The following is a 23,389-nucleotide window of genomic DNA, read 5'->3' as shown; positions in this document are numbered from 1 at the left end:
AGAGTGAACATTACTAAGGTCAAAGGAAGAAGGTTTTTTTTCACCCCTCTTTCCCTGGATAAAGCTGTTTTCCTCAGCTATATCCTATCTCCAGAACTCCAGGCTGTGAGTGTGGTGGCAGAGGTCTGTCAAGCTGGAGATACCTGGGACTACAGGGAAAGTGTGTTATACACCGAGAGGACAAAAGCCAGTAGAGCCAGTGCCTGGAATTCTCCCCCACCTATTGAAGCATCAGTGACCCTGCTAAGTCTCACTGGTTCTGTATTCCCCTGGAATACCTGATAGCTGTAGGTCCACACCTGTCTATCCTGACTGTCACAGCAAAGAGAAACTCAGACAGAGAAGCTGAGTTACTTTGTTAAATGCATTTTACAAAACCTATGGTTTTGGACAGCTTAGCAAAGCACACAGTCCATACAGGAGTGTTCAGAAGATCAACTATCACTAGGAAAGTTACCAGAAAAGAGGGTTGGTATCTTCCTCAAATGAGATCAGACCACCTTCCAAGCAGTTGCATATTGCTCTCAGGTGTGATTTCCAAATTCAGAGAATGGCTTGGGGTGGAGGAGAGCTTAAAGATCATCTAGTTCCAACCCCACTGCTGTGGGCAGGGACACCTTCCACTAGGTATATAGCCTGTATCTCAGCTGCTATTTTTGTTCTTTTCCTCCTCAGTCTTGTTTAGAAGATTAAGTTAGTCCCACGAAAAACTATATTCTCTATGCCTGGAAGCATGAGAGGATAGTAAGATTTGAGTTACCACAGGAGTATGAACTCACATGGAAAAGACACATAACATGCAGAAAATGGCATGTTCTGGGCTTTCTTTGAATCACCACATCAGTGACTATGAAGCCAATGCAGCCATTCTAGTCAAATTCAGGACCAAGTTGTTTCACTACAGACTAACATTTCAAGCAATGGCCATGAAACCAGAAATTCCTTTGTGGGAGCTGCCCCCTGTACTTCAGAAAGCAAGCCCCTGCTGTTACCAGGCATGATGCTGTCACAACTGAGATGCTCGTCCATTTCATGTTCCTCTTTAGATCTCACCAGAGTCCTTCTAGAAGGACTTTTCTTGCTGAGAATGGGAAGAAAGAGCCCTTTTTGGCATTAGGAAAGTAACCAGTCATGATCATTGTTATGCTGGAGCTAAGCCATCTTTTATTTCAAAAAGTTCATGCATCACTTGAAGGTCCAAGCACTCACCCCATATTACCTCCTGAACACAGGGGAAGGGTTTGCACTGCTTGGCTGCCAGAACACAACTTTGCCTGAGGTGGTATGACAGATGCATAAAGCGGGAGATCTAAACCACCAACAGGACAGGCAAGAACCACAAAGTAGTTTGACAGTGACCATATTTTTCCAAGCAGTAGCTGCACACTGGGATGAAAGCAGTATTGCACACCCCTACCAGGCTAGCTAGCTATCAGAGATCTTCTAGTGACAGACTGTAAACAGCCTATTACAGAACTTGGTCTCTAGAAGATATGAACATACTGCAGTGAAAATCCAGTGAAGGGCCACAGACAAGGCAGGGCACCACCTGCCATACAAAGAGGGTGAGTGTGCCAGAATTGCTCAGTCCAGAGAAGAAAAGGCTCAGGTTCAGTGTGCATCAGCACGTGACAGGAAGGTGGAACACAGAGCCAGGCTCTTAGTGGTATCCACTGGAAGAACAAGAGGCAACGGGCACAACTTGGAGAAAAACCCCAATGAAACAAAAAACAACAAAAAAGATTCAATTTAAACATTCATTTATTTGTTTTTAAACCAAGTGTGAACAATTGCTAGAATAGGTTGCAGTCTCCAGCCTTAGTCAAAACTTGAGTGGACAGAGTACTGAGCAGCTTGCTCCAATTGACCTTGCTCTGAGCAGATGCCCTTTCCATGTTCAATGATTCTGTGATGTAGCAAAGGCCCTAGAGAGATGTACTTCTCTGGCACATGTTCTGCTGAGAACCCACAAGTACCACAGCCAAACCACTGCTTTCAGTTTCCCTCAGCAGAACATGTTTGCAGAGACACTGAGAATGAAAAGCTACTTGCCCTGACAAGAGCTGGAGCCTGATACATACTGTTCCTAATGTACAATCCACTTCTTTGCTCCAGAGTCCTGCACGGCTGGTATTTCATAGTTAGGAGAAACAATGTGCTCTGTTAGTGTAAAAAGGTGAGGGGTCTGCAAGACAGAGATACACCTCACAGTTATTAGTGGCTGACCTTGTGAGCAGTGCAATGTACCTATGGGCAGCACATTCAGGCAATATCTAGTTTTTAATTAGTAACTTCTGATTTCCTGAAGCGTGAGCGGAACTTCTGAAGTGTAAAAGCTGCAGGTGTAAAAGGGCATTTAACACAAGTCTTTTCTTGATCAGCCTGCATTCTAGCTCTCAACAATCAATCACAAAGGTAAGGCTGTTTTTAACATGCTTGTTTTACTCAGTCTTTCTTGCTCATCAGTAGTACAGTAGTTCTATGTAAACCTTTCTCTGAGGGTAAACCTCACTAATTGTGGAATGAAAGGTAGTTTCTTGGCCACCATGGGGAAGAATAAAATTACCCGTTTCTCCATCCTGTCCTTCAACTAATTGCATGCTAATGCATTTTAAGTCTTTGTTTGCAGGTTTTACCAATTGCTGAGAGTACTGTGACACAAGGTGGGCTGAGCCAACACCCGCACGTGACATCCATTCAAGGTATAATCTTTGTTTTTCTTGTTTTGGATATACCTAAAGTCAAGGGGGCTTTCAATTTTCCAAAGGGAGCCACTGTCAAAAAAAGGCAAGACCTCCTCAGTGTAGGTCCAAAATAAATGAGTAGTCCTAAGAGTAAAGGGAAAGTAAAACAAGAGCCTATAGACACAAGGCAACCTGCCACCCAACTGTGAGCCGCAAAACATAATGCTGTTAACTCCAGTGATGGCTGTAACGATCCCATTCACCCCAGTTCTATCAGCATCACCCTCTTCTGAAGTAATCCAGAGAAACGCCCCAATTAACAATTCAGTACCTTGGTTTTTAGTAGCTCATTGTCTTACTGGGCAAGATGTTGGATAGCCCACCTAGATTGACAGTCTTAAGCTTTGAGTTTATTCTGCTTGGGAGATGAAAATATAAAATTGTTCTTAAAACACTGCACTTAGATACAAAGACTTGTACTACAAAGTTGCAGTCATAGTATTAGCTTTCAAAATAAATTAAGACAAGAAGATTAGCAGCACAAATGCATAATATACATCCTTCCCTCTCCTCACCTCAACATCCAGAGTCACCTGTGAGACCTGAAATCATCACCTCCAAAAATTAATATATTTCATTGCTTTTGCACCAACACAGCACATATTTTAATTCCACAAAACTTCCATCTGTATAAATTCAAACCTGTCAGGTAGGGAAACTCTTAAATTCCTCAGCTCACCGGGGAACAGCAATGGCTGCAGCAATACAGCCCCTCTCATGCTTCAGTGAATGGCAGGTTCACTCCCTGACAAACACAGGTAGTTTCCTTGTCCCTTCTCCCCCAAAACCTGCCAATTGTTAGTCTGTGATGCAGGATCATATTGAAGGCATTATAACAGACATAACCAAAATGAACTAACTGCAATTATCATATCTCCATGAGGTGAAAACAGCTCACTAGATTAAAAAAAAAATATATATAATTGGAGTGAAGGCCAACTTGATTAAGAGCCAATTGAAAAGCAATTTCCACAAACATTGTTACTAATGAGACAGGAGGCCCCTTAAGTTCACAGTTGCTAGAGAAGCAGACCTTTCCCATCACCACCTTTAACAAGGTCCACTTTAGAGTTGCCGCACTCTGAATTTTGCACTTTTTCAGTCCTTCTTCGCTCGACCTCTGAAGGTATCCATGATGTGGAGGCATCCAAAATACTCCATAAGGAGAACATTTATTTTCACTGGTAGGATACTGTAAGGGAGGGTAGTTGAAGGAGGAATAAAAAAACCAAAGAAAAAAGAAAAAGCTGAAATAGGTATCAGAGAAGTTGTGCAGTTTTATCACAGAACTAGTTTTACTTGAGTCATACTGACTGTCCTGGTTTCAGCTGGGATAGACTAATTTTTTTTCTGGTAGCTGGCACAGTGCTGTGTTTTAGATTTAGTATGAGAACATCACTGATAACACGCTGATGTGTGCAGTTGTTGCTAGTGTAAACACTACAACTACTTAAGTCAGGGACTTTTCAGCTTCCCACGCCCTGCCAGGTGCACAAGGAGCTGGGAGAGCACAGCTAGGACAGCTGACCCAGGCTGGCCAGAGGGATATTCCATACTGTATGATGTCATCCTCCCTATATAACTGGGGCAGTGAGCCAGGAGGCAGGATTGCTGCTTGGAAGCAGACAGCACTGGGTTGCTTTCTCTTCCCTTCCGCATGTGGTGAGCAATCGCATTTGTTTTATAATAATAATGACTATTGTTATTATTCCCTTCCTTTGTTATCCTATTAGGCTGTCGTTATCTCAACCCACGAGTCTTTCTCATTCTCCTCCCCAAGCCCTTGCTGCGAGTTGAGCAAGCAGCTGTGTGGCACTCAGCTGCCTGCTGGGCCTGAACCACAACACTGGCAAGGACAGACTATTCTGGAGTACCAATGGCCCTCTCAAAACACCCACTACGCTCATCTGGCAGCCTGAGTGATCAGACAGATCCATTTCCCAACCTGTCTTGCAACAAAGTCCCTAATGTTAGGGTGGAGGGGGCAAGACCCCAGATATGCAGTGACTGACAAGCAGGCCCAGAATCCAGAGCCCTCAGTAAGACTGCACCCCAATGGAGTCAACAAGGCCCCATTAGACATTTCTGTTCTGTTGTCCACAGGTAAGACCAAACACCTAGAAATTAAAAAAAAAAACCCTAAACAAACAAAAAAACCACCCCACCCTGAAACCACCCTCCAGAAGTATGCAGAACTTGATGAAAATTCACACCAAGTAGAAGCCTGGTTCACACTTTTAGTCAAAAATATAGCTGAAACATCCCTGGGCAGAAAAGAGAGAGGAAAAGAAGGCAAGGTATAGCTTACTTTTTCAAGGCAAACATAACATAGAGGCTGCGTGGTAACAGCAGTATTTCTTGGTCCCGACGAACAGCAGTGATTATCTTCTCAGCCACATACTCTGGGTTCAGATTGGGAAGCAGACGTGGCCACCTGGAAGACAAGACTTTTTGACTACAATACAAATTGCTCTGGAATCACATTTGACTCAAAATAAGCCTCCAGTTTGCAGTTATTTGACTACAAGAAATAATAAATACCAGAAATCCTATGTACAACAGAACCTTCATTATGTTAGTGAGTGACCATTGTTATTTTCCCTTTGTATGATCCCTCATAAGACATACTAGGCTTTTATTTGGCTCCAAAATCTGTCATTAAATAAGCATACTGAGCAAAGCTATGCCACTGGTTTCAGGAGGTGAATGAGGGCTTAGGAACTAGAAAGGGCAACTGGAGTATTTGGCTTCTGTAGAGGAAAAGAGAGCAATCACGTTTCACATTTCAGCTTAAAGGACCAGTAAAGTACCAAAGGCTTTGCCATTTGGGTTGCCCAGGCACTGGATAGCAGTTAACCCCTAAAGATGACACAAGCAGAAAGAAAAAAAAAAAGCCTAGCTCATGATTTTCATAAGAGAGATAGGAGTAGCTAACATGCTAGATGTGTAAGCTGCATCAAACCCTCACAAGAGTTGACTCACTTAGTCCCACAGCCATCAAACATTCCCGTGTTTATGAAAAAAGGACACACAATGGTGGTTTTAATACCACTCTTCCTCAGAGCTGTCATCTCTAAATTAACTGACTCTGCAAAACCAACGGCTGCAAATTTACTCGAACAGTAATCTGTAAAATAAATAAGACATCAATTGCAGTTACAGGTTTTAATTTACTAAATAAACTTTATTAAACAGGTTCAGCGAGTCCTGCCACTGACACAGGAGCAATAACAGCTTTTGACAGAGAACAGGGACAAAACTATGCTCTAGGAAGTAAAGTAACTTGCCACAGGTGTTTTGAGTTTTGGTGGGGTTTGTTTGTTTGTTGGGTTGTTTTCTTTAACACAATGCAGCAGCAGCACTATAGTACAGAAGTGATATATGCACATTACCTGCAGGAAACTACTGTCCCATACTGAAACACAACGGAGTGTGAACTGTTTTCAGGATTAGGTTATTAATAAAGTTTGCCTTTGATATGATTTACTCCTTTACTTTCCCTAAGTTAACTTGTTCTAGATTGGCAGACAGAGGTTTCTCACTGCATCCCTGATAGTACCTTTCCACTCCCTAGTGAAAAATAGCAAATTAGATTATCTTTCCATAGCGACCTTGCCTTTGAGTCCATGCACTAGCTTCTTATGCATCAAACTCGAGCTTTCAAGACTCTCTAATGTAGTTTCAACTTGAAATTAGGTTTTTCTATGTTATCACTGCCTTGAAGTTAGATTCCTTTTATTGCTATGCCACCATATTTCCTTTCAGCCTCCCTCTTTGCATGCATTTTCCAGAAATGCCTTCTGAGTTTGCCTTAATCTCAACACTTTCTGTCCACCACCATATGGATCCTCTTGACTGAATGGCTGAGAAAGAGTGGAAAAACGAGGTATCACCTCTGTACTGCATCTGGATTTTAGCAGTTCTTGGAGTTAGGGAAACCTGTACAGAATTCTGCTTAGCCTGAGAACATATATTAAAAAAAAAAAAAAAGCAGTCTCTTCCCCACCAAATACCTACAGGTTAACTTCATCAACACTGCAGCTCTAAGTCCCCCAAGTTCTAGATGGCTCCTAGATGCTCTAACTGCCTTGGTAGAAAAACCTGTTTCACAGGACTGCTGAGCTTCTGAAAAACTCTTTGAAATGAGCAGTCTATAAGGTCAGCTGGTCCAAAAGCATGACCATTTACTTTATCTACATGCAAAGACCCAGAAACTCCAAGTTAGGATTTTTTTTCCCCATGAGTATTGATTACAGAGTTTAAGTCACACTAATTGGCTAAACAAACATGAGCTTTAGTACTCTACCTGAAAGATTGCTGACTCCGGTCAGTCCCGCTGAGCTTGCAATACTAACCAAGTGTCCGTGGTTAGAGGCTATCATTGCTGGGAGGAAGGCTTTGTAAGTCTGCAATGTAAGTCAGAGTTGCCATGCAACACATTACTAAGCTAGCTATGCAATATAATATATTGAAGGTCTCTTTTAAATAAATTCTCCCCAAAGTTTCAATAATTTCCCCTGCTTCTGTTATGGAAAAAACCAAAACATGACACCCTCCCCTCCCCACCCCCCCCCCCAGGCCCTCCCCCTTTTCCCCCCAGTTTGTTTTTCAAACTATCATTCAGCTATTAAGTTGGGACTTCCCGGGCCCCACCAGTACCAGTTCCTTCTCAACACCAGAGACAGATGCTAATTTGCTGAAAGGTAAAGATACAGCTTCAACTAGTTGTTAAATTTTTCATCATAGAGCTCAGCACTGCAAGGTTTCAAACAAGAATTAAGTGCTCATTTGAAGTTTTGTAAAATGGCAACATTTTTAGTTTCATGTCTATCAAATGAATGTAATCTTTGTGATTAATTTTATTTATTAGGAAACCAGAGCACATTCTAACATCCCCTTCTTTATGATAGAAACACTGTGTGAAATTCTTTGAGAATGTGTAGATAACATGCTTTCCTTAGAAGGTAGAAAAAGCCCATTAAGTTACTCAATTTGGAAAAAAACCCCAAATCACTTCTTTTTTTGACACCCCCTGCTTTAAAATACCGCTGTCTGAACACATGACATTTCTGACTGAAGCTATCATTACCACAAAGCAACTAGAACACGAAGAGAATTAAATGCTTCTCTGTTACTAGAGCAGCAACCTTTAGGCTGGGCCTCCTTCAAGGCAATTAACACTGAGGGATTATAACGTTACTGGCTTCAGCATTTTGTAGAATGTCATCTTCAGTTCTCAAGACTTATTTCCAAACACAAAGCAGTTTTGCTTCCACCTACCTATCCCAGAAGTTCCCAAAGGATCCATTCTTCCACCTCTTTTATTTTACAGACTCCTGGGCACAGAAAGTAGCTTCTTGTATCATTTCTGACTGAACTCACAGTGAACTATATATACATATTTCCATACTTCCCTCAGTTCCAAAAGGCAAAATTAACACTGAAAATATGTTAAAGGGCTGGTTTAGTACATATATGTAAAGTACAGGTATTACCCAGAAGTGTGCCATCGTGTTCACTTCCATGGTTTTTTCCACAAGTGAGTCTGGAGAATCGAGAAATCTCTTCCCAGTTACAATACCAGCGTTGTTGACCAGGATGCTAACATCACCAACTTCTTTTTTAACCTAAACCAAAAAAGCCCCAAGATGTTACACAAATACAAAATCTACTTTCCCAGTTTTATACATGAAAACATAATAGAAATATTTCACATTTCAGCTAGGCTTAACTTATGATTGCTACACAGACACCTCAGGTTCTTTCATGCCTAATGCCTTTTTAGAGCCGAGCTTACAACCGGCCTTTCTCTGGAGGTGTGGAGCCCAACAGCTCTACCCAGGCTTCTGTTTCCAGCACCTCTGGTGCTCACTGTCACTACTCCAGGTAAGTTTCTGTTGCAGAGAGCTTAACTAACACAATAAACATGTTGCTACAGTAAATCCATCTTAAAACTAACGAGCAATTCTGTTCATAGGGTCATTTCTACACCACGTGGTGAGGCACAGTGCATAGATCCTCAGGCATGGATCTACCAGAGTCAGCTACACCAAATCTATAGGAGGGCTGCAGTGCCTAAGCTTTTACATGTGAGAGCTTCTTTGCATTATACCCAGCAGTGCTGCCACACAACTTGAAGACTGAAGCAGCTCACAGAGCAGAAGGAAAACTGGCTTCCCTGTTGGCAGCATTATCTGCCTGCATCCCAACAGCCCAGGGATTCATCTCTCCCACTGCACTGGGCAGCAGTATGGTGGCACTGTAATATTTCAGATATTTCAAGATTCTTCATGCTGTTTTCCCCATATTCCACTTCTAACAGTGAGTGTTAAACACTGCCGTGTATTAATACATAGTCATTTTTTCCACTAGTGGTAGCTTCACTTGCATTTCACAGCACACACTAAATCAGCTTTCTTGGGGAGCAGATGGGGGCTTTCTGCCCTCAGTGTGTTGGAATAAGAATGGGCAAACATAGTTTTGGTAAGAAGTATTCCTCATATGCGTAGGCAGCAACAAAAGATCTCCTGTAAAATCAATTACTTCCTCAGAACATTTTTATTTATTCAAGTATCTTGACTACTTCAAGCCACTTTACAGGTCAGGAACTTAAGAGTTTATCTTGCCAAGCAAAAAGGGTTTTTTTCAGAGGTTTATTTCTCACAAAGACAGCCTGAAAGAACATTGTGTCTCCACTGACAGTAGTTCTCAGGGCAACACAAGAAATGAGAAGAGCTCAGGGCAGGGTGGTAGTTTGTTATGAAACAAAAGATGTAGGGTTCTGGATAAAGAAAGATTTTAGGACATGTACATTCACAGTAGGCAAAAGCCTTACGAGCTTCTGGGGCTCACGGCGCATGAGCTTGGTTCTTCTAGTGTATTTGCTTCAATACTAATGCTGTACCAGAACCCTTATAAGATGGTTCCCAGAAAATACATTGGCCAAAGAATATCCACACATTTAGTTCAGTAGGAGAAAGTACAGTTCTCATTTTAGCTCCAGAATGAGGACTTTCAGAAACAGACTCAGTTGAGAGAACCACCACAGGCCAGCTGACACCAAGATACTAGGCCAGCTCTCAAAAGAAGAATGAAAACATTGAATGCACTATGTGAAGTGCAGTTCACTGATCTGAGCTGTCTAGGAAAAAGGAAGTAAGTACTCTATGTTGTTTAAGTTACAATTACCAGATCAAGAGCTAAACGTGCTGATCAGCAGCTCTGAGAAGCCATGTTTCAATGTCATCTGGCCATATAGCTGCAGATGACAACTCTATGATCCTATGATGATTCTATGACAGAATCCTTTGCTAGGTGCCTATAGTGACTGAAGAAAGCACAAGCAGACCAGGTTGGCTACATTTTATAATAGTAAACAATTACAGGATAAGTATAAGTACTTCTGCAGCAGCACCACTTGATGTTCATAGGCAGCCTTCGACAGAGGATGTATCCCTCATCACATTAAAATTTGTATGTTTTCAGGGACCGAAATGTAATCATTAGTAAATGTTTTAACACTGCCTTGTGCCAGATGATCTAGCAATTTTGGAAGCCTGGACCAGTTCCCCAAATCAGGCAAATAAATACCCAAGTAGTCATGCTTTTTTTTTCTGCCAACACAAGACAGGTGGCAGGTGTGGTACATACAGTTTATAACTTGGTGGTTGGGGCATTGCAGTTCAGTGGGAAAAAGGAAACAAGAACAGAATCTCACATCATCCCATTTCTAACTAGTGCTGAAAACCTGAACAATCCTGTCCTTTACCACTCGTCTCTATTCAGTCTTCTAAAACATAGTGGCACTTTCAAAGCAGATTTAAGTGCCTCCTTGCAAGCCCAACATTTCCAGCTTCACACCACCTCTGTTCATGCTGCTACCCTACTAACTAGATGTAGCAGCTAATTAGCTGTCTAAATTCCCTCCATTGTGCACGACAGAGCCAAGGCACTCAGCCCAGGCTTCCACACTCCCCTCTGAATCAGACCACCTTTATCAAGCCTTTGCTTTAGCTACTGGGGAGGTGGGGAATAGTGTCAACTTATCAAGTGCTTGTTTTAGGCCGAAGTAAGGCAAGCCTTATGCAAACTGCTGATCTGGGTAAACATTTTTCATGTAAAAAGATTGCTTTTAAATAAAGAGCTTATTTCTGCATTTATGATTGTTTATTGAAATTTAGTAGTGACTAACCCAGACTCCCAACAGCATCCCAAAGTATCTACATTCTAAGGACCACAATCCTCTCTGTATCTACAAGAGGTGGAACACAGCACTGAACGTTTTCTAGGCAGCATGAAATACCACCAGGAAGCATGCCTCTACTGCTGTTCCTCTGCACACACAGGAGATTCTCAGAAGTGTAGAAAACCGACTGCAAATTGTCATCTTGACTAACAAGTAAGAAAACACAGTGGATAAACCAAAAAGCACCAGGCAAGAGAGATCCTGGACGTAAGCACAAGCCCAGAGGCAACTCTAACATGGCAGTGAGGAAAAGGCTTCTGTTTCCTTACAAGTAGGAGGGTCAAAAAACATTCCCTCATTCAAAGCCTTAGATTCTTAAAGGGGAGGAAAGGACAGAGGGTAGGTCAGAGAATACCACATTCCTTTTGGGTACTTCTGGAAATTAAGCTACAGTCCTTGGTAGCTAAAAGCTGTCCCTCACCCTGCTGGGACAGGAAAGGCCCAGGGATACCACACATGTAGGGCTTCTTGGTTTTCTTCCTACCTGAAGTGACTTTTCTGTGGTCTCTCTGTGGCTGATGAAGTACCAGAATCAGGTCTGAGGTTCGCATACATTCTGTTTTCACTTTGAGATTGTTTTACTGGGCACAAAAGCTCCAACCATATCCTGCTCTGCCTGCATGAATTTTGTTTGCTGTAGTCTTGCAAGACTCCAAGTCGGTGCGTGAAGCTGAACCACCAGGAAGGAGAAAACAAAACCTGGAACCACACTGTCTCAGTTTGCAAAGGCAGATGCTGCACACCGAGCCAAAGTCTACTACACCACATTAGTATTAGTTAGTGCTTGGTGCCACTGTTGACCTGAAGTCTTTTTATCACTAATAAGATGGGAAAATTGTCAGCATGGTTCTACATCAGTCACCAGCAGGACATGACAGTTCTGAAATAACAACAGTAGGGTATTTTCTTTTATGTGGATCAGCAGGAGGATTATTGGAAGATGATAAACAATGAATCATGCACTGAGACCCTCTTACCAATTCTTTCTTCCTGCCTACCTATGGTTACAACCCCTAACCTGCCACACACTTATCTACACCCCTCTGTCAGAGCAGGATCACCTAGACTAAATCACACAGGAACACATCCAATGGGGTTTTGAATGTCTCCAGAGAAGGAGACTCCACAGCCTCTCTGGACAGCCTGTTCTAGTGCTCTGTCACCTCACAGTGAAAAAGTTCCTCCTTATATTCACATGGAACATCCTATGCCCCAGCTTGCACCCATTGTCCCTTATCACCATCCATCACTGAGAAGAGCCCATCTCCACCCTCCTGACTCCCACCCTTTACATATTTATAAACATTAATAAGGTCACCCCTCAGTCTCCTCCAAGCAACAGGCTCTGCTGCCTCAGCCTCTCCTCATAAGGAAGCTGTTCCACTCCATCATCTTGGTGGCCCTGTGCTGGACTCTTTCAAGGAGTTCTGTGTCCTTCTTGAACTGAGGGCCCAGAACTGGACAGAAGTGGTCTCACCAGGGCAGAGGAGGGGGGAAAAGGACCTCTCTTGACCTACTAACCACAACCCTTCTAATACACCCCAGGATGCCACTGGCCTTCTTGGCCATGAGGGCACATTGTTGGCTCATGGTCATCCTGATGTCCACCAGCACCCCCAGGTCCAAAAGTGTGCAACTCGGCTGGCATAACAGAGCTGCAACAGAAGCCAATGGTGATCAGCAGTACCAGAACACAAAACCAATACTCCCAGACTCTAATAAGCTGCAAGTCGTGCACAAGCTTCACTTATGAAAGTTTGTTCTAGTCATTTGTGCAGGTAGGAAGAGGCAGAAGGCTGGAGCTTCTTAAACAGCACCAAAAGAGGAGCGTTATTTCAGCCAACAGATGTTCCTGAAGACAGCTGAACTTTGTTTTTTAAAAATAAGACATCCTCAGGCCAACACCCACTTTGGAAACTTTCTAGTCCAGCAGTTAAGTTTAGCAACATTTTAAGCAAAATGAGAACAGGTTGTTTGTTATAATGAAAACTGTTAAGCAATTTTTGGTTTTGGCTATTCTACTGGGCCACCCAAAAATATCTAACCACATGCTATATTTACAGAGCTCTTCCCAAAGGAAAGCAAGAAATATTTAAGACTTCAAGATACATTTATTCATTCTGATAAAGAAAGTCTGCAAGAATCCACTGACAGCCATGGAATTATTTGAAAATTGCCTAAGCAGTTAATCCTTTTTACAGTGTATGGTCTTTAGGGCTTACTTTTGGTATAAGGCTGCCAGAACTTGAAATACTGCTTTAGCTTCAATAAATTGATTTTCTGCACTTCACTAGTAAATGCTTGCTCAGTAATTGAATCAGTAAGAAGCTACCCAGGTGGAATTAGCTACTGAAAAAGAAAGCCAGCACTTTTTTATTTTTTAAGGAACACAGTCAACCCTAAAAACACTTGTATTCTTGAAATAGGTAGCATGTGCAACATGTTCTCAATGAATTAACTTTAATCTCTTAATTTGAAGTTACTAAAACTTTATGTCATACAAGCATGCAAAACATTCACCTTAAAATAGGGTCAAAGCCACAAATAAGGTACTTTACCTGATCAGCTACTCTGTAGATGTCCTGCCTTTTGCTACAGTCACAGATGTAGCAGTGCACCCTCCCTGCTCCAGTTTCTTTGACCAGTCTACTTGTTTCCTTGAGCCCCTCTTGATTAATGTCCCAGAGAACCACTGTGGCTCCAAGTCTGGCAAACTTTACAGATAAGAGTCTTCCAATGCCACTTCCAGCTCCTGTTACTAGCACTATTTCACCACTAACACTCTTCTTCCGTCTGGGCACAACCAAGAACACCAGCGACTCCAGCAAGTAATAAACAACAAGTCCAATGGTTTTCAACGTTTCCAGGAAGAAGTTCATCTTGAGGCTATTTCTTTAGGTACCTAAAAAATAAAAGTTTACCAGAAAGAATAAAACATAAAGAGAAAAAAATGCAAGCATCAATATTTCAAAGTTGAACAGCATTTTCAGATCCATTCTAAGTATTTTCTCTAGCCTGCTTCTGAGTGCCATTTCAAAGAATACATAGGCTCACATCTGCACATCTGATGCATTTGTACCTGTGTCATCTCCAGTTTGCTCCTACTCTGCTCCAGAGCAAAGCATACAATCGATTTACCATCTGGCAGGTCCCCACCCCTCCCAACAGGGGGTTCCACTCTGTCCTCAGAGAACGTGGACTTAAAACCTAGAATCAAAAAGTGATAGCTGTTCCTTGAGCATCTTGGGCAGAAATGTGTGGCAAATCAAAATTTACAGCTCAATCAAACAACTTCAGAGCTCACAAGCTAGGACTAGGTCAGGAAGAATTCTTTTAGGATGACAACCTTTTTTGCTTCATAGGCAACTCCCTAAACCGTATGCAGACCAAATCATAGTCTTAAGCCTGCTGAAATATTACCAGCTTCAGGGGATCAGGAGCTTCAGACTACAATAAGCTTACAAGTCTCCAGAACACACCAGGTAAATTAGCTTTACAACCGCCAGTACTTCCATTATTGAGGAGAGCCTGCTTTTGCAACTGAAGAATGTTCTGTTTAGGAATGCATTGCAAAGCTGTTGGCTTTCTTCAACTCCCTGTATTAAGCAAATGTAATGGGCTTGAATCATACCATCTCAGGTAGGAATTTAACTCTGCAGCGTGTACTCATCCCAGTAGTGCTGACAGCTAGCAGGCTGTTCTTGAAAGAATGCTGTTTATTTCCCAGTATACGAATGCTGTGCTAGAAGGGCACCCTTGGTCAAGGCAAGTTTTAATCTCAGATGAACTCTGGTATGAAGGGTTAACATCTTCCTTCTCAGCTAAAGGTTGGCACTTACACTTCAACCTTCGGCACTGCATGCCCAGTTTGATCACATCTCTTAGTTAACACTGCTATCTGTGTGTACAGGTAATCGTGTTTGACAAGTGCCAGGAGATAAGTTACTCAGATATCTGCTACTCTGAGCAAAGTTCATGAAATGTAGCATGTGGCTACACATGTCGTGTCGTCATGCACATGGGAAACCAGTTCTGAAGAGATAGGCCACTGCTTGAACTGAGCAAGTTATTTCAGAAAGTTTTCTGGCAGAAGCATTAGGACATCTCAAAACTAGTCTGGTAACAGAAAAGCATTCATCAAGAACATAGTGGGTAGGGAAACAAGTTGTTCTTTCTAAAGAGTTACAGGGTGAGCCCCTTCTGTTCCTTTTAAAATGGGACAAAGATGTGTGCAGAGGTTCTGGCACAGACAAAAGGCAGCAACACAAGCAAGCAATGGAAGAAATATCAAAACAGCGGGAACACTTTTCTAGAGCCAACACTGACATCTCCTGTGGTAGGACCTCATAGCTACTACAGATAAGCATACTCAGAGTCCTACAGGAGAAATGTTAAAAGTGTTATTAAATCTCATGTATGACAAAAAACCAGCAAGTTTTTGGAAACACATGTCCTTTGCCGGGTCTGAAGAAGAAGCAACCAATTACACTAGTTTAACGCACTTAAGGTTAACATCCTCCACTTGCATGAAAGGAAATTGGCATCTCTGGCATAGATAAGGTTGTTATAATTAATACCTATGGGAAAAAAAGAGAGGACATTTCCTTCAAAGCATAATGTACAATTTGACCTAAATTCAGTTTAGAACTTGTCAGTAATTTATTGAAACAGTCACGTATTAGACATAACTCAGAGGAGCACTGACTTTCTCATAGAGAAGCAGTGTTGGCTTAGGCACACAGGCCACAGACTGTCTGTCAGAACACCAACTCTGCATCCTTCAGTGAGAGAACCCCCACTGACACACCTCCCACCCAACCCAGCCCATGTGGGCCAAGACTCCTCCGTTCTCACTATCTCACTGCATTAGTGCTCCTAATTACGCCAGCTACTGCAACCGAGCGTGTCCACACAGACAATTAAAGCAGCCGACACACCAGGACTGATTTTGGCTCCTCAACTAAAGTGATCAGGGAGCAACTTACAGGTGAATAAGCCGAGGGTACCTTTGTCACACTTCACGTCTCAGATCCCTCCTGATGCCACGTATTAGTTTTTAATACGCCCACACCCACACAGACATAGGTGCAGAGGGATTTTAAGTTGGAAAGCAGTGTCGCAGCCTTCACTAGGGCTCACCAGATTCCCCCATCCCCCCTCCCAGCCCCCAAGCACAAACAACTTCGCAGCAGCATCGGACTGGCTGGTACCTGTGCTAAGGCTCAGCAAGCGGCTACTGCAGACTGCCAGCGCTCCCCAGGCACAAGGATGGAGCTGTGGCTGGCACCTGAACCGCCAGACACCTCTGCTAGCCGGAGGTATTACAGGCTGCTCTCGCAGGCACCTGAGCGGAGCCTGCCAAGCGCGAATTTGCTTTGGACGCCCCAAAGGCTGCAGCTCCCAAAGAAACACAGCGCTCCCGCGGCCGGCGGTCCGAGGACTGAAGCGTAGCGGTACCTCGCTCACCGCCCCGGCCACCACCGTGCCCTCCCCTGCATCCTATGAAAACCCCTCGGGCAGCTGCCACGACCCGCTCGCCGCCCGCCCCCAGGCCCCGTTCACGCCGCGGTACGCGCATCTCCGAACCCCCGCAGGGCCCGGCTGCGCCCACCCCCGCTACCGGCTGGAGGCTGAGAAACACGGCTCCCCCGCCCGAGCGGACCCGTCCCGCAGCCCTGGGACCCCCACGGCCGCGGGTACCTCCGCCTGCCCGGCGTGGCGCAGCTACAGGCAGCTCCCGGAACAGACGAGAGAGGGAAGACAGCCCGCAAGGAGCGGGCAGCAAGCAGCAGAACGGGGCGGAAAGGCGCGGCCCTGCCTTTATGCTGGCAGCCCGCCCCGGCGCGGGGCTGACCGGATGCCCGGGGGCGGAGCGGAAGGCTCTGTGCTCCGCAGCCGCAGGAAGCTGGGGAAGGGGCTGAAGCCGGGTCTGTTTATGGTCCGTGGAGTCGGTGAGGGCGGTCGGGCCCCTGAGCTCCTCGCCGAGGCCGGGCAGAGGTCTTTGAGGACGGAGCACCTTGCTGGGCGAGAGCGCTTGGGGCAGCTCTGCCCTCCCCCCCCGCCCCTCCTAGTTTGATTTTTAGAGAAACCCCAAGCCAACCGACAACCGACGGCATTGTTATGCGCCTCGATGTTAGCGAGGGAAGAAGTAGCTTCTGTTGGAGAGGCGATCTGCTGGGAGAAGGCGGAGTTCGTGCGGCCGGACTAGATGCGCGTTGTAGGGCTGATGCAGGCACTGTCCGAGGTGGGCTGCGGGGGGGGAGCAGGGCACCGTGGGGCTGCTGGAGGGTGGTGCCGGGAGAGAGGAGGGGACAGCGCCGGTTTTGGCTTCGGTAGAAGTTTGGAGAAGCCTTTTGGGCAGTGTCGGTGGGCTTCGGGATGCGTGGGATTTAAGGAAGCCCGCGCGTAGAAGGCGCTGCTATGGGGTGGTTGTCGCAGCCCGCGGGGAGACCCGCAGCCGGGGCGGGAGGCGGCGGCACGGCCTGGCCTGGCCTGTGGCGCCGAGCCCTGCGCCAAGCCCCGCCGCGGGGAGAGGGGCCGCCAGGCTGGGGTGCTCCCAGGGGCGGGGGCGAGGCTGGAGCTTGGGAAACGTGTGCCAGAAGTAGTCGGGACACGGGGAGAAATGGAAATGCAGGAACGGAGTGAAGTGATTTGTATGTGCTGCTGTCGGTACTTCCTTCCCTCAGGTCAGCATTGCTTTGGCGGGTGGCTTTTTACCTTAAGCTTATCCTTAGGCAGCAGAAGCTGAAAAGCACTGAACAGCAACGGCCTCAAAGAACATCCCTGTGAGGACAGGATGAGTGAGGGTACTAACTTGGCACTGGAATAAGATCCTTCAATATTTCCCCTTTCCAGGCTGCTGTGTGTGTGTTGCTGTTACGCTTCTCTCGAAGGGAGAGCACACAACTTTCTGCGCAGTATTTTCATCTGACGAGTTAAGCAAACGCTTCCTTATGAAACACTACATTTTATATACTGCCTAATAAAGAACATGAAACAGCAATTCACAATGTAAGCTTCTTTAGGCAGCTCTAAAAATCTGCTGTTGGTTCAGCAATCTCCAAGGAAGTTTTGAGACCTCGCTGTGATCAAACACTTCCAAGGAGAAAGGACAGAGAGAACACTTGTGATACATGCTGTCAAGGGAACAGGTTGCTTTACATGCTTGCCATGGAACAAGTGAAAAAGAGTAGGGGTTTGAAAAGTGCTGTGCTGTTTAAATGAATAGTTTTTTGCTTCCCCTGCACATTCTATTTAAGTGTTGTTGAGAGAGGTCAAAAGGTTTTTCAGGTATGTAGTTACTGGCTTGACTATAGACTGCTGTGCCCTCAAGAGCTACTCACAGAAGTGAAATTAACCACTGGATTAGAGTATTTTACTGGGAGTTAATGATGTCTTGTATTAATACAGGAAATCCGGCAGACAGTGATGCTGATTAAATTTGGGGTTGGCTGCTGCTTTCTTTTTGTGGATTGTATTGATTGTGGTGGGTTGCTTAAAACAAGGAAGTGTAAAAAACACCAACTCATTGAATTTTCAAAAGATTTTAATATTTTGTAGCGGGTTGGCACTGGCTGGAGACCAGGTGGCCCCCAAAGGTGCTATGTCATTCACCTCTTCAGCTGGGCAGGGGAGAGAAGAGATAACTTGTGGGTTGAGATAAGGACGAGGAGAGATCAGTTAGCAATTACTCTCACGGGCAAAACAGACTCAATTTAGAATAAATTAATCTCATTTATTACCCAAGTAAAACAGTAGAACAATGAGAAACAAAAATCTTACAACACCTCCCCCCACCTCTCTTCCTGGGCTCAACTCTATTTCCAAATTCGCTGTCTACTTCCCCACAATCAGCATGAAAGAATGGAGAATGGGAGTTGTGGTCAGTTCATCACACATTGTCTCTGCTGCTCCTTCCTCCTCAGAGGGAGGACTCCTCACCCTCTTTCCCTGCTCCAGTGCAGGGTCCCTCCCACAGCAGAGGGAGTCCTCCACCAACTTCTCCAATGTGAGTCCTTCCTGCAGGCTGCAGTTCTTCACAAACTGCTCCAGCATGGGTCCCTCACAGGGCCTCAAGTTCCCCCAGCAAACCTGCTGCAGCCTGGGCTTCTTTCTCTATGGGGTCACAGGTCCTGCCAGGATCTTGCTCCAGCATGGGCTTCCCACAGGGTTACAGCCTCCCTCAGGTGTCTCCACCAGCCCTCCATGGGCTGCAAGTGGAATCTCTGCTCCCCATCATCCTCCATGGGCTGCAAGTGGAATCTCTGCTCCCCATCATCCTCCATCGGCTGCAGAGGGGCAACCTGCTTCACCATGGTCTCCAGGGGCTGCAGGGGAATCTCTGCTCTGGCACCTGGAGTGCCTCCTCCCCATCCTTAACTGACCTGGATGCCTGCAGAGTTTCTCATGAGTCTCTCTGGCTGCAAATCTGCTGCTCCTTTTTTTCCCCCCCCTTTCTAACTCTGTTACCCCAGAGGCATTACCACCATCAGTGACTGGCTTGGCCTTGGCCAGCCATGGGTCTGCCTTGGAGCCAGCTTCCATGGGCTCTGTCGGACATGGAGGAAACTTCTAGCAGCTTCTCACAGAAGCCACCCTGGCAGCCTACCTCCACTCTGCTACCAAAACCTTGCCATGCAGATCCAAAACATGTGTGCCTTGTAGTCATACTTGGAAATTCATAGCATTTAACATTGAGACTGACCTTATGATTGGAGTTGGAGGCCAGAAGGTGGGAGACCTGGCTCCTTTCCCCACCTTGTACAAAGATTTCCTGTAGGTAATAAACTCAACTGAATAAAAGGTACTGAAATAACACTCACTAAATGCCTTACTTGTTTGTATGATAAAAGGCTTAAATTAGCCTTAAAGATGCCCTTTTTAAAACTGTCAAATCTCTGTCTTCCACAGTCTGTGGTCAGAGAAGACCCAAATGGGATTGTTGTGCTTGAATCAAGTTCAGAAATGGAACTACCCTGATTTGTATTAGAGGAGGATGTCTTCCTCTTGCCACATGTTATTTTTGGACCAGTTCGTGAGTGCTGGCAAAATCCCCAGGGAGCAGAACTGGAACTGGTGGTGTTTGTGTGTTTTGTGGAACAGTGTGCTGGATGCTTTCAAAGGAACCTAAGGTTGCTCAAGTCATAAGAACAAGCCTGAGGAACTTTGTAAGTGCTCTCACTTCTGCTTGTGGGTAGAACTTCTGCTACCTAAGTGTACTGCTAGTCTGTAGTCATTTTTTATGGAGGGCTGTCCTGTATTTTCGCTCACCTTCATTTCCCAAAAGCTGTTGGTATTTGTTGTCAGGTAGGTATTGGCACCTCTGGTGAAACAGTGTAACCAGCAGCACACTAAATTGCTGTTTATGATTCATGTGACTCTGTGGTAGAATTTTGATTACATTGACCTGGCTTCACCCCCCTTTAATCTTGGTTATGGATGTGTCACAACAAATGAGGATAAAGCAAATAGAGAGTAAGGGCTGGTCTAAGCTGGATAAATGCAACTGCATAGTGACTAGGATACTCATCCATGCTTTAGAATAGTAAGAAAGAACAACAGCCTGGCTTGCTGTTGGAGCCACATCCTCTAAAAAGTCTGCTCATATATATATATAATTTATATAGATGTCTATTATATATATGTATAATTCTATCAGAACACTCAAAATATGATCAATATTTTGAAATTAAAGCATTAATTACCTCCCCCTATCCCAGCTGCTGAAGTAGAATAGTGTAATATGCTTGTAAAGAGTCTGATCTTTCTGCTTGCTTTTAATTGATAAGAAGTAGGAAAGGAAGCACAGACAATGCCACCGTGAAACATGTAGAATCCTAATACATTTCCTGTGGCAGCTGCTTTAGGAATCGCAGGGACATCATTGCAGTTGCAGCATAAACAAATTGTCTTTGCCCACATACTGCTCCCACCCAGGGAGGAGTGGGTCTCGTTTTGAAAACTGGTGCCTTGCTAACAGAAGTCAAATGTCTCCCATGTCGCCTATGAAGGACAAGCACCACTTAAACAGAAGTTCTTCAAAATTGATTTTTTATTTGCACTCTGGCAAAAGAAAAAAAAGCTGGGGCAAAGGAGATTCCAGTCAAAAGGAAGGATCATTGCCCTGAACGGAGAAAACTGAGTTGCATTTTGAATTTCCACTTACATATGTGTTTCCTTTGAGTCATACTTACGTGCTAACAGAAGTTTATTGAATTGTAGTTCCCTCTGTCAGCAGATCAAAACCACAGGAATTGTAGAAGTGACAAACTACTATGCACTGGTGCCCCATTCACTACATCTGAGAGGACTCTGATGTCCTGTTCAGTGAGGGTGAGGTGAGATGTGCTGTACTCACTTTTCTACATCCACCAGCTGGGTGCACTGAACAGGATGCTTCTATCCCTTACAAATCAAATTAAGAAAGAGACAAATCCTCAACAGAAGAGGACCACACCAGCACTAAGTATCACTGTGTCTTTGTCATTGGATGCTCAGATCCCAGAGTTCACAGCCTGTTAAACTGCTGTGTTTACCATGTGATGGTTGGTATCATGGCTTGACACTTTCCGTCATTCCCTGAGCATTTTACTGCAGTGTGGTGAAGTGATGAGTAAAACCCTGCAAGAAAACATTTGGGCTTTGTTTTTACATCTGGGCTGATGCTGTAATCAAATTTACTGTGTGCCCACACAGTGCAGAAGGTTGTGTGGGAGGAGGAGTGAAAGCCTGCAAAACAAGACTAACTTAATCGGAGCTCCCATGGGATGTGAAAGTGTGGCACAGGCAGGAGCCTCTAGCCTTGGCAGCAGGTAGCATTATAGGCGTGTCTGAAATTATGCTCTTCACCCAAACAGGAATGCCTGTGACGTTCGGCCTCTAATGCCAAGGTCCAATTATTCCTTGTGGATATAGAAGGCCACATCTGCTCTTAGGAGTAATTGGCGTTTGCTGATGGTAAAAGTGGTATATGCCCCTCAGTCATGGAAACATGTGCCAGTCCCTGTTACAACAGGGTTAGGACAATGGTAGTGTGAAGGACCTAAAACCACATTTTCCACCTCATGGGAGGACATGTCAAACACCTGTTGTAATTTCTTTATGTGATCTGCAGAGCTTTGAGTCATGCTGAACAAGTGGGAAGAGCACAGGTATCTCGCCTTGCCGATACCTACCTTTGCCCAGCAGTATAAAAGTCAATGGCAGCAACAGCACCTCTTTGAAATCCTATTTGCCAAGGGTGCCAAATTTTATTGAACTCCCTGAAGTAGGGACGGAATCCCCTGCTCTGATCCCCTCTGGGTGCAGAAGCGCCCAGTCAGTTGATCCCAAACATGCTTTGGCACGAACTAGCTGGGAGTGGCAGCTGATGGCTCACTCAGGGAAGCAAGCAGCATCTGCTGCGCTCTTGTCTGCCTCCAGAGCTGACCCACTTTGTTCAGAATAGTGAGATGGGTGAAAGAAAAGGTACAAGTAAATCTAGTGTGATATGTTAAAGCATTGAAGTGTTAAAGCTCAAGTATTAAGTCTGTGTCCACATGGTGTAATAAATCCGAGCCCTTGTCTAGCAGTGTCGTGTTTTCTGATCCCTCTACTAGGATTTTATTTGCAAATGCACAGGCTTTGATGCACGGCGAACACAGATAATTGGAAGCCTGCCATAGTCAGCTGCAAAGAGAATGCTGCTGTGTAGCCCTTCACTGGCTGCTTTTGCACGCTCCCCTGCGTGCCTGTGGTGTATATATTCCTCATAGTATCTCTGCTTTTAAGAGAACCTGCCTGTGCTGCAGGGGGAAGTGGCCCATGAGAGATTTATCTCATTTCTTCAGGCAAAAAAAATACATTTGTGAGTGGGTACTTGGGGACTATGGGCTAAAACATCATTTACAATACAGTTGTGTACAGGCTGCCAGGATGAATTTAAAGGTTGAAAAAAATGGTAATTCATACCAATACAATCTTCACTGAGTAGTAAACAGAGTGAGGCATCTTCCTACCATTTGTGACTTGGAAAAAAAAATCTTCCTAATAAAGAATAATGTAAGGTTTCTGACATGGAAAAGTTAGAGACATGTTAGGGAAGCAACACTAGTAAAAGAGATCTGAAGATGTAGTGATGTTTGAGGCAGCAAGGCTGATAGCCAGCTAACAGGAGTAAAAGTTTGCATGGTTTTATTTATTGAGTGTATGTGAAGGCAGTGGGCAGGAGAGTGTGTTCTCATATGGCAATAAGGAGGGATTGGAGGAGAACAAGGGGTGGAAACAGCAGGGTACAACAAACCAAAGAACTAAGTTAAACCTCCATGCACTGGTGGGAAGACTCCAGGTGAGGCTGTGATTGATGCAGATCTGTGCCCTGATGGAAAGTCGGGGCAGCCTTGCAGGTAGGTAGGGGTTGCAC

At 44.7% G+C, this 23,389-nt stretch overlaps 1 protein-coding gene across 1 annotated transcript; it reads right to left on the bottom strand.

The window, feature by feature from the left end:
• Window positions 1-1,743: 1,743 nt before the first annotated feature.
• On the bottom strand, window positions 1,744-13,883 carry LOC311188770 (epidermal retinol dehydrogenase 2-like). The gene is made up of 6 exons (XM_084260274.1): window positions 13,548-13,883; window positions 8,240-8,371; window positions 7,051-7,150; window positions 5,727-5,871; window positions 5,053-5,178; window positions 1,744-3,936 (listed from the first exon to the last, which is right to left on the bottom strand). The coding sequence occupies exons 1-6, from the start codon at window positions 13,866-13,868 to the stop codon at window positions 3,843-3,845; spliced, it is 918 nt and encodes a 305-aa protein (XP_084116400.1). The 5' UTR covers window positions 13,869-13,883; the 3' UTR covers window positions 1,744-3,842.
• Between the last annotated feature and the right edge of the window lie 9,506 nt (window positions 13,884-23,389).

This window comes from Gallinula chloropus (genome assembly GCF_964237585.1).
Source record: "Gallinula chloropus genome assembly, chromosome: 2".
Lineage (NCBI taxonomy): Eukaryota > Metazoa > Chordata > Aves > Gruiformes > Rallidae > Gallinula > Gallinula chloropus.
This window is presented reverse-complemented; position numbering and strand designations above follow the sequence as displayed.

Coding starts and splice junctions, on each gene's coding strand:
- LOC311188770 (XM_084260274.1), bottom strand. CDS start 13,868: ATGAACTTCTTCCTGGAAACGTTGAAAACCATTGGACTTGTTGTTTAT. Junction 5,872..7,050: donor CGGAGTCAGCAATCTTTCAG/GTAGAGTACTAA, acceptor TTTATTTTACAG/ATTACTGTTCGAGTAAATTT. Junction 5,179..5,726: donor TTTGATGGCTGTGGGACTAA/GTGAGTCAACTC, acceptor CTTGTCTTCCAG/GTGGCCACGTCTGCTTCCCA.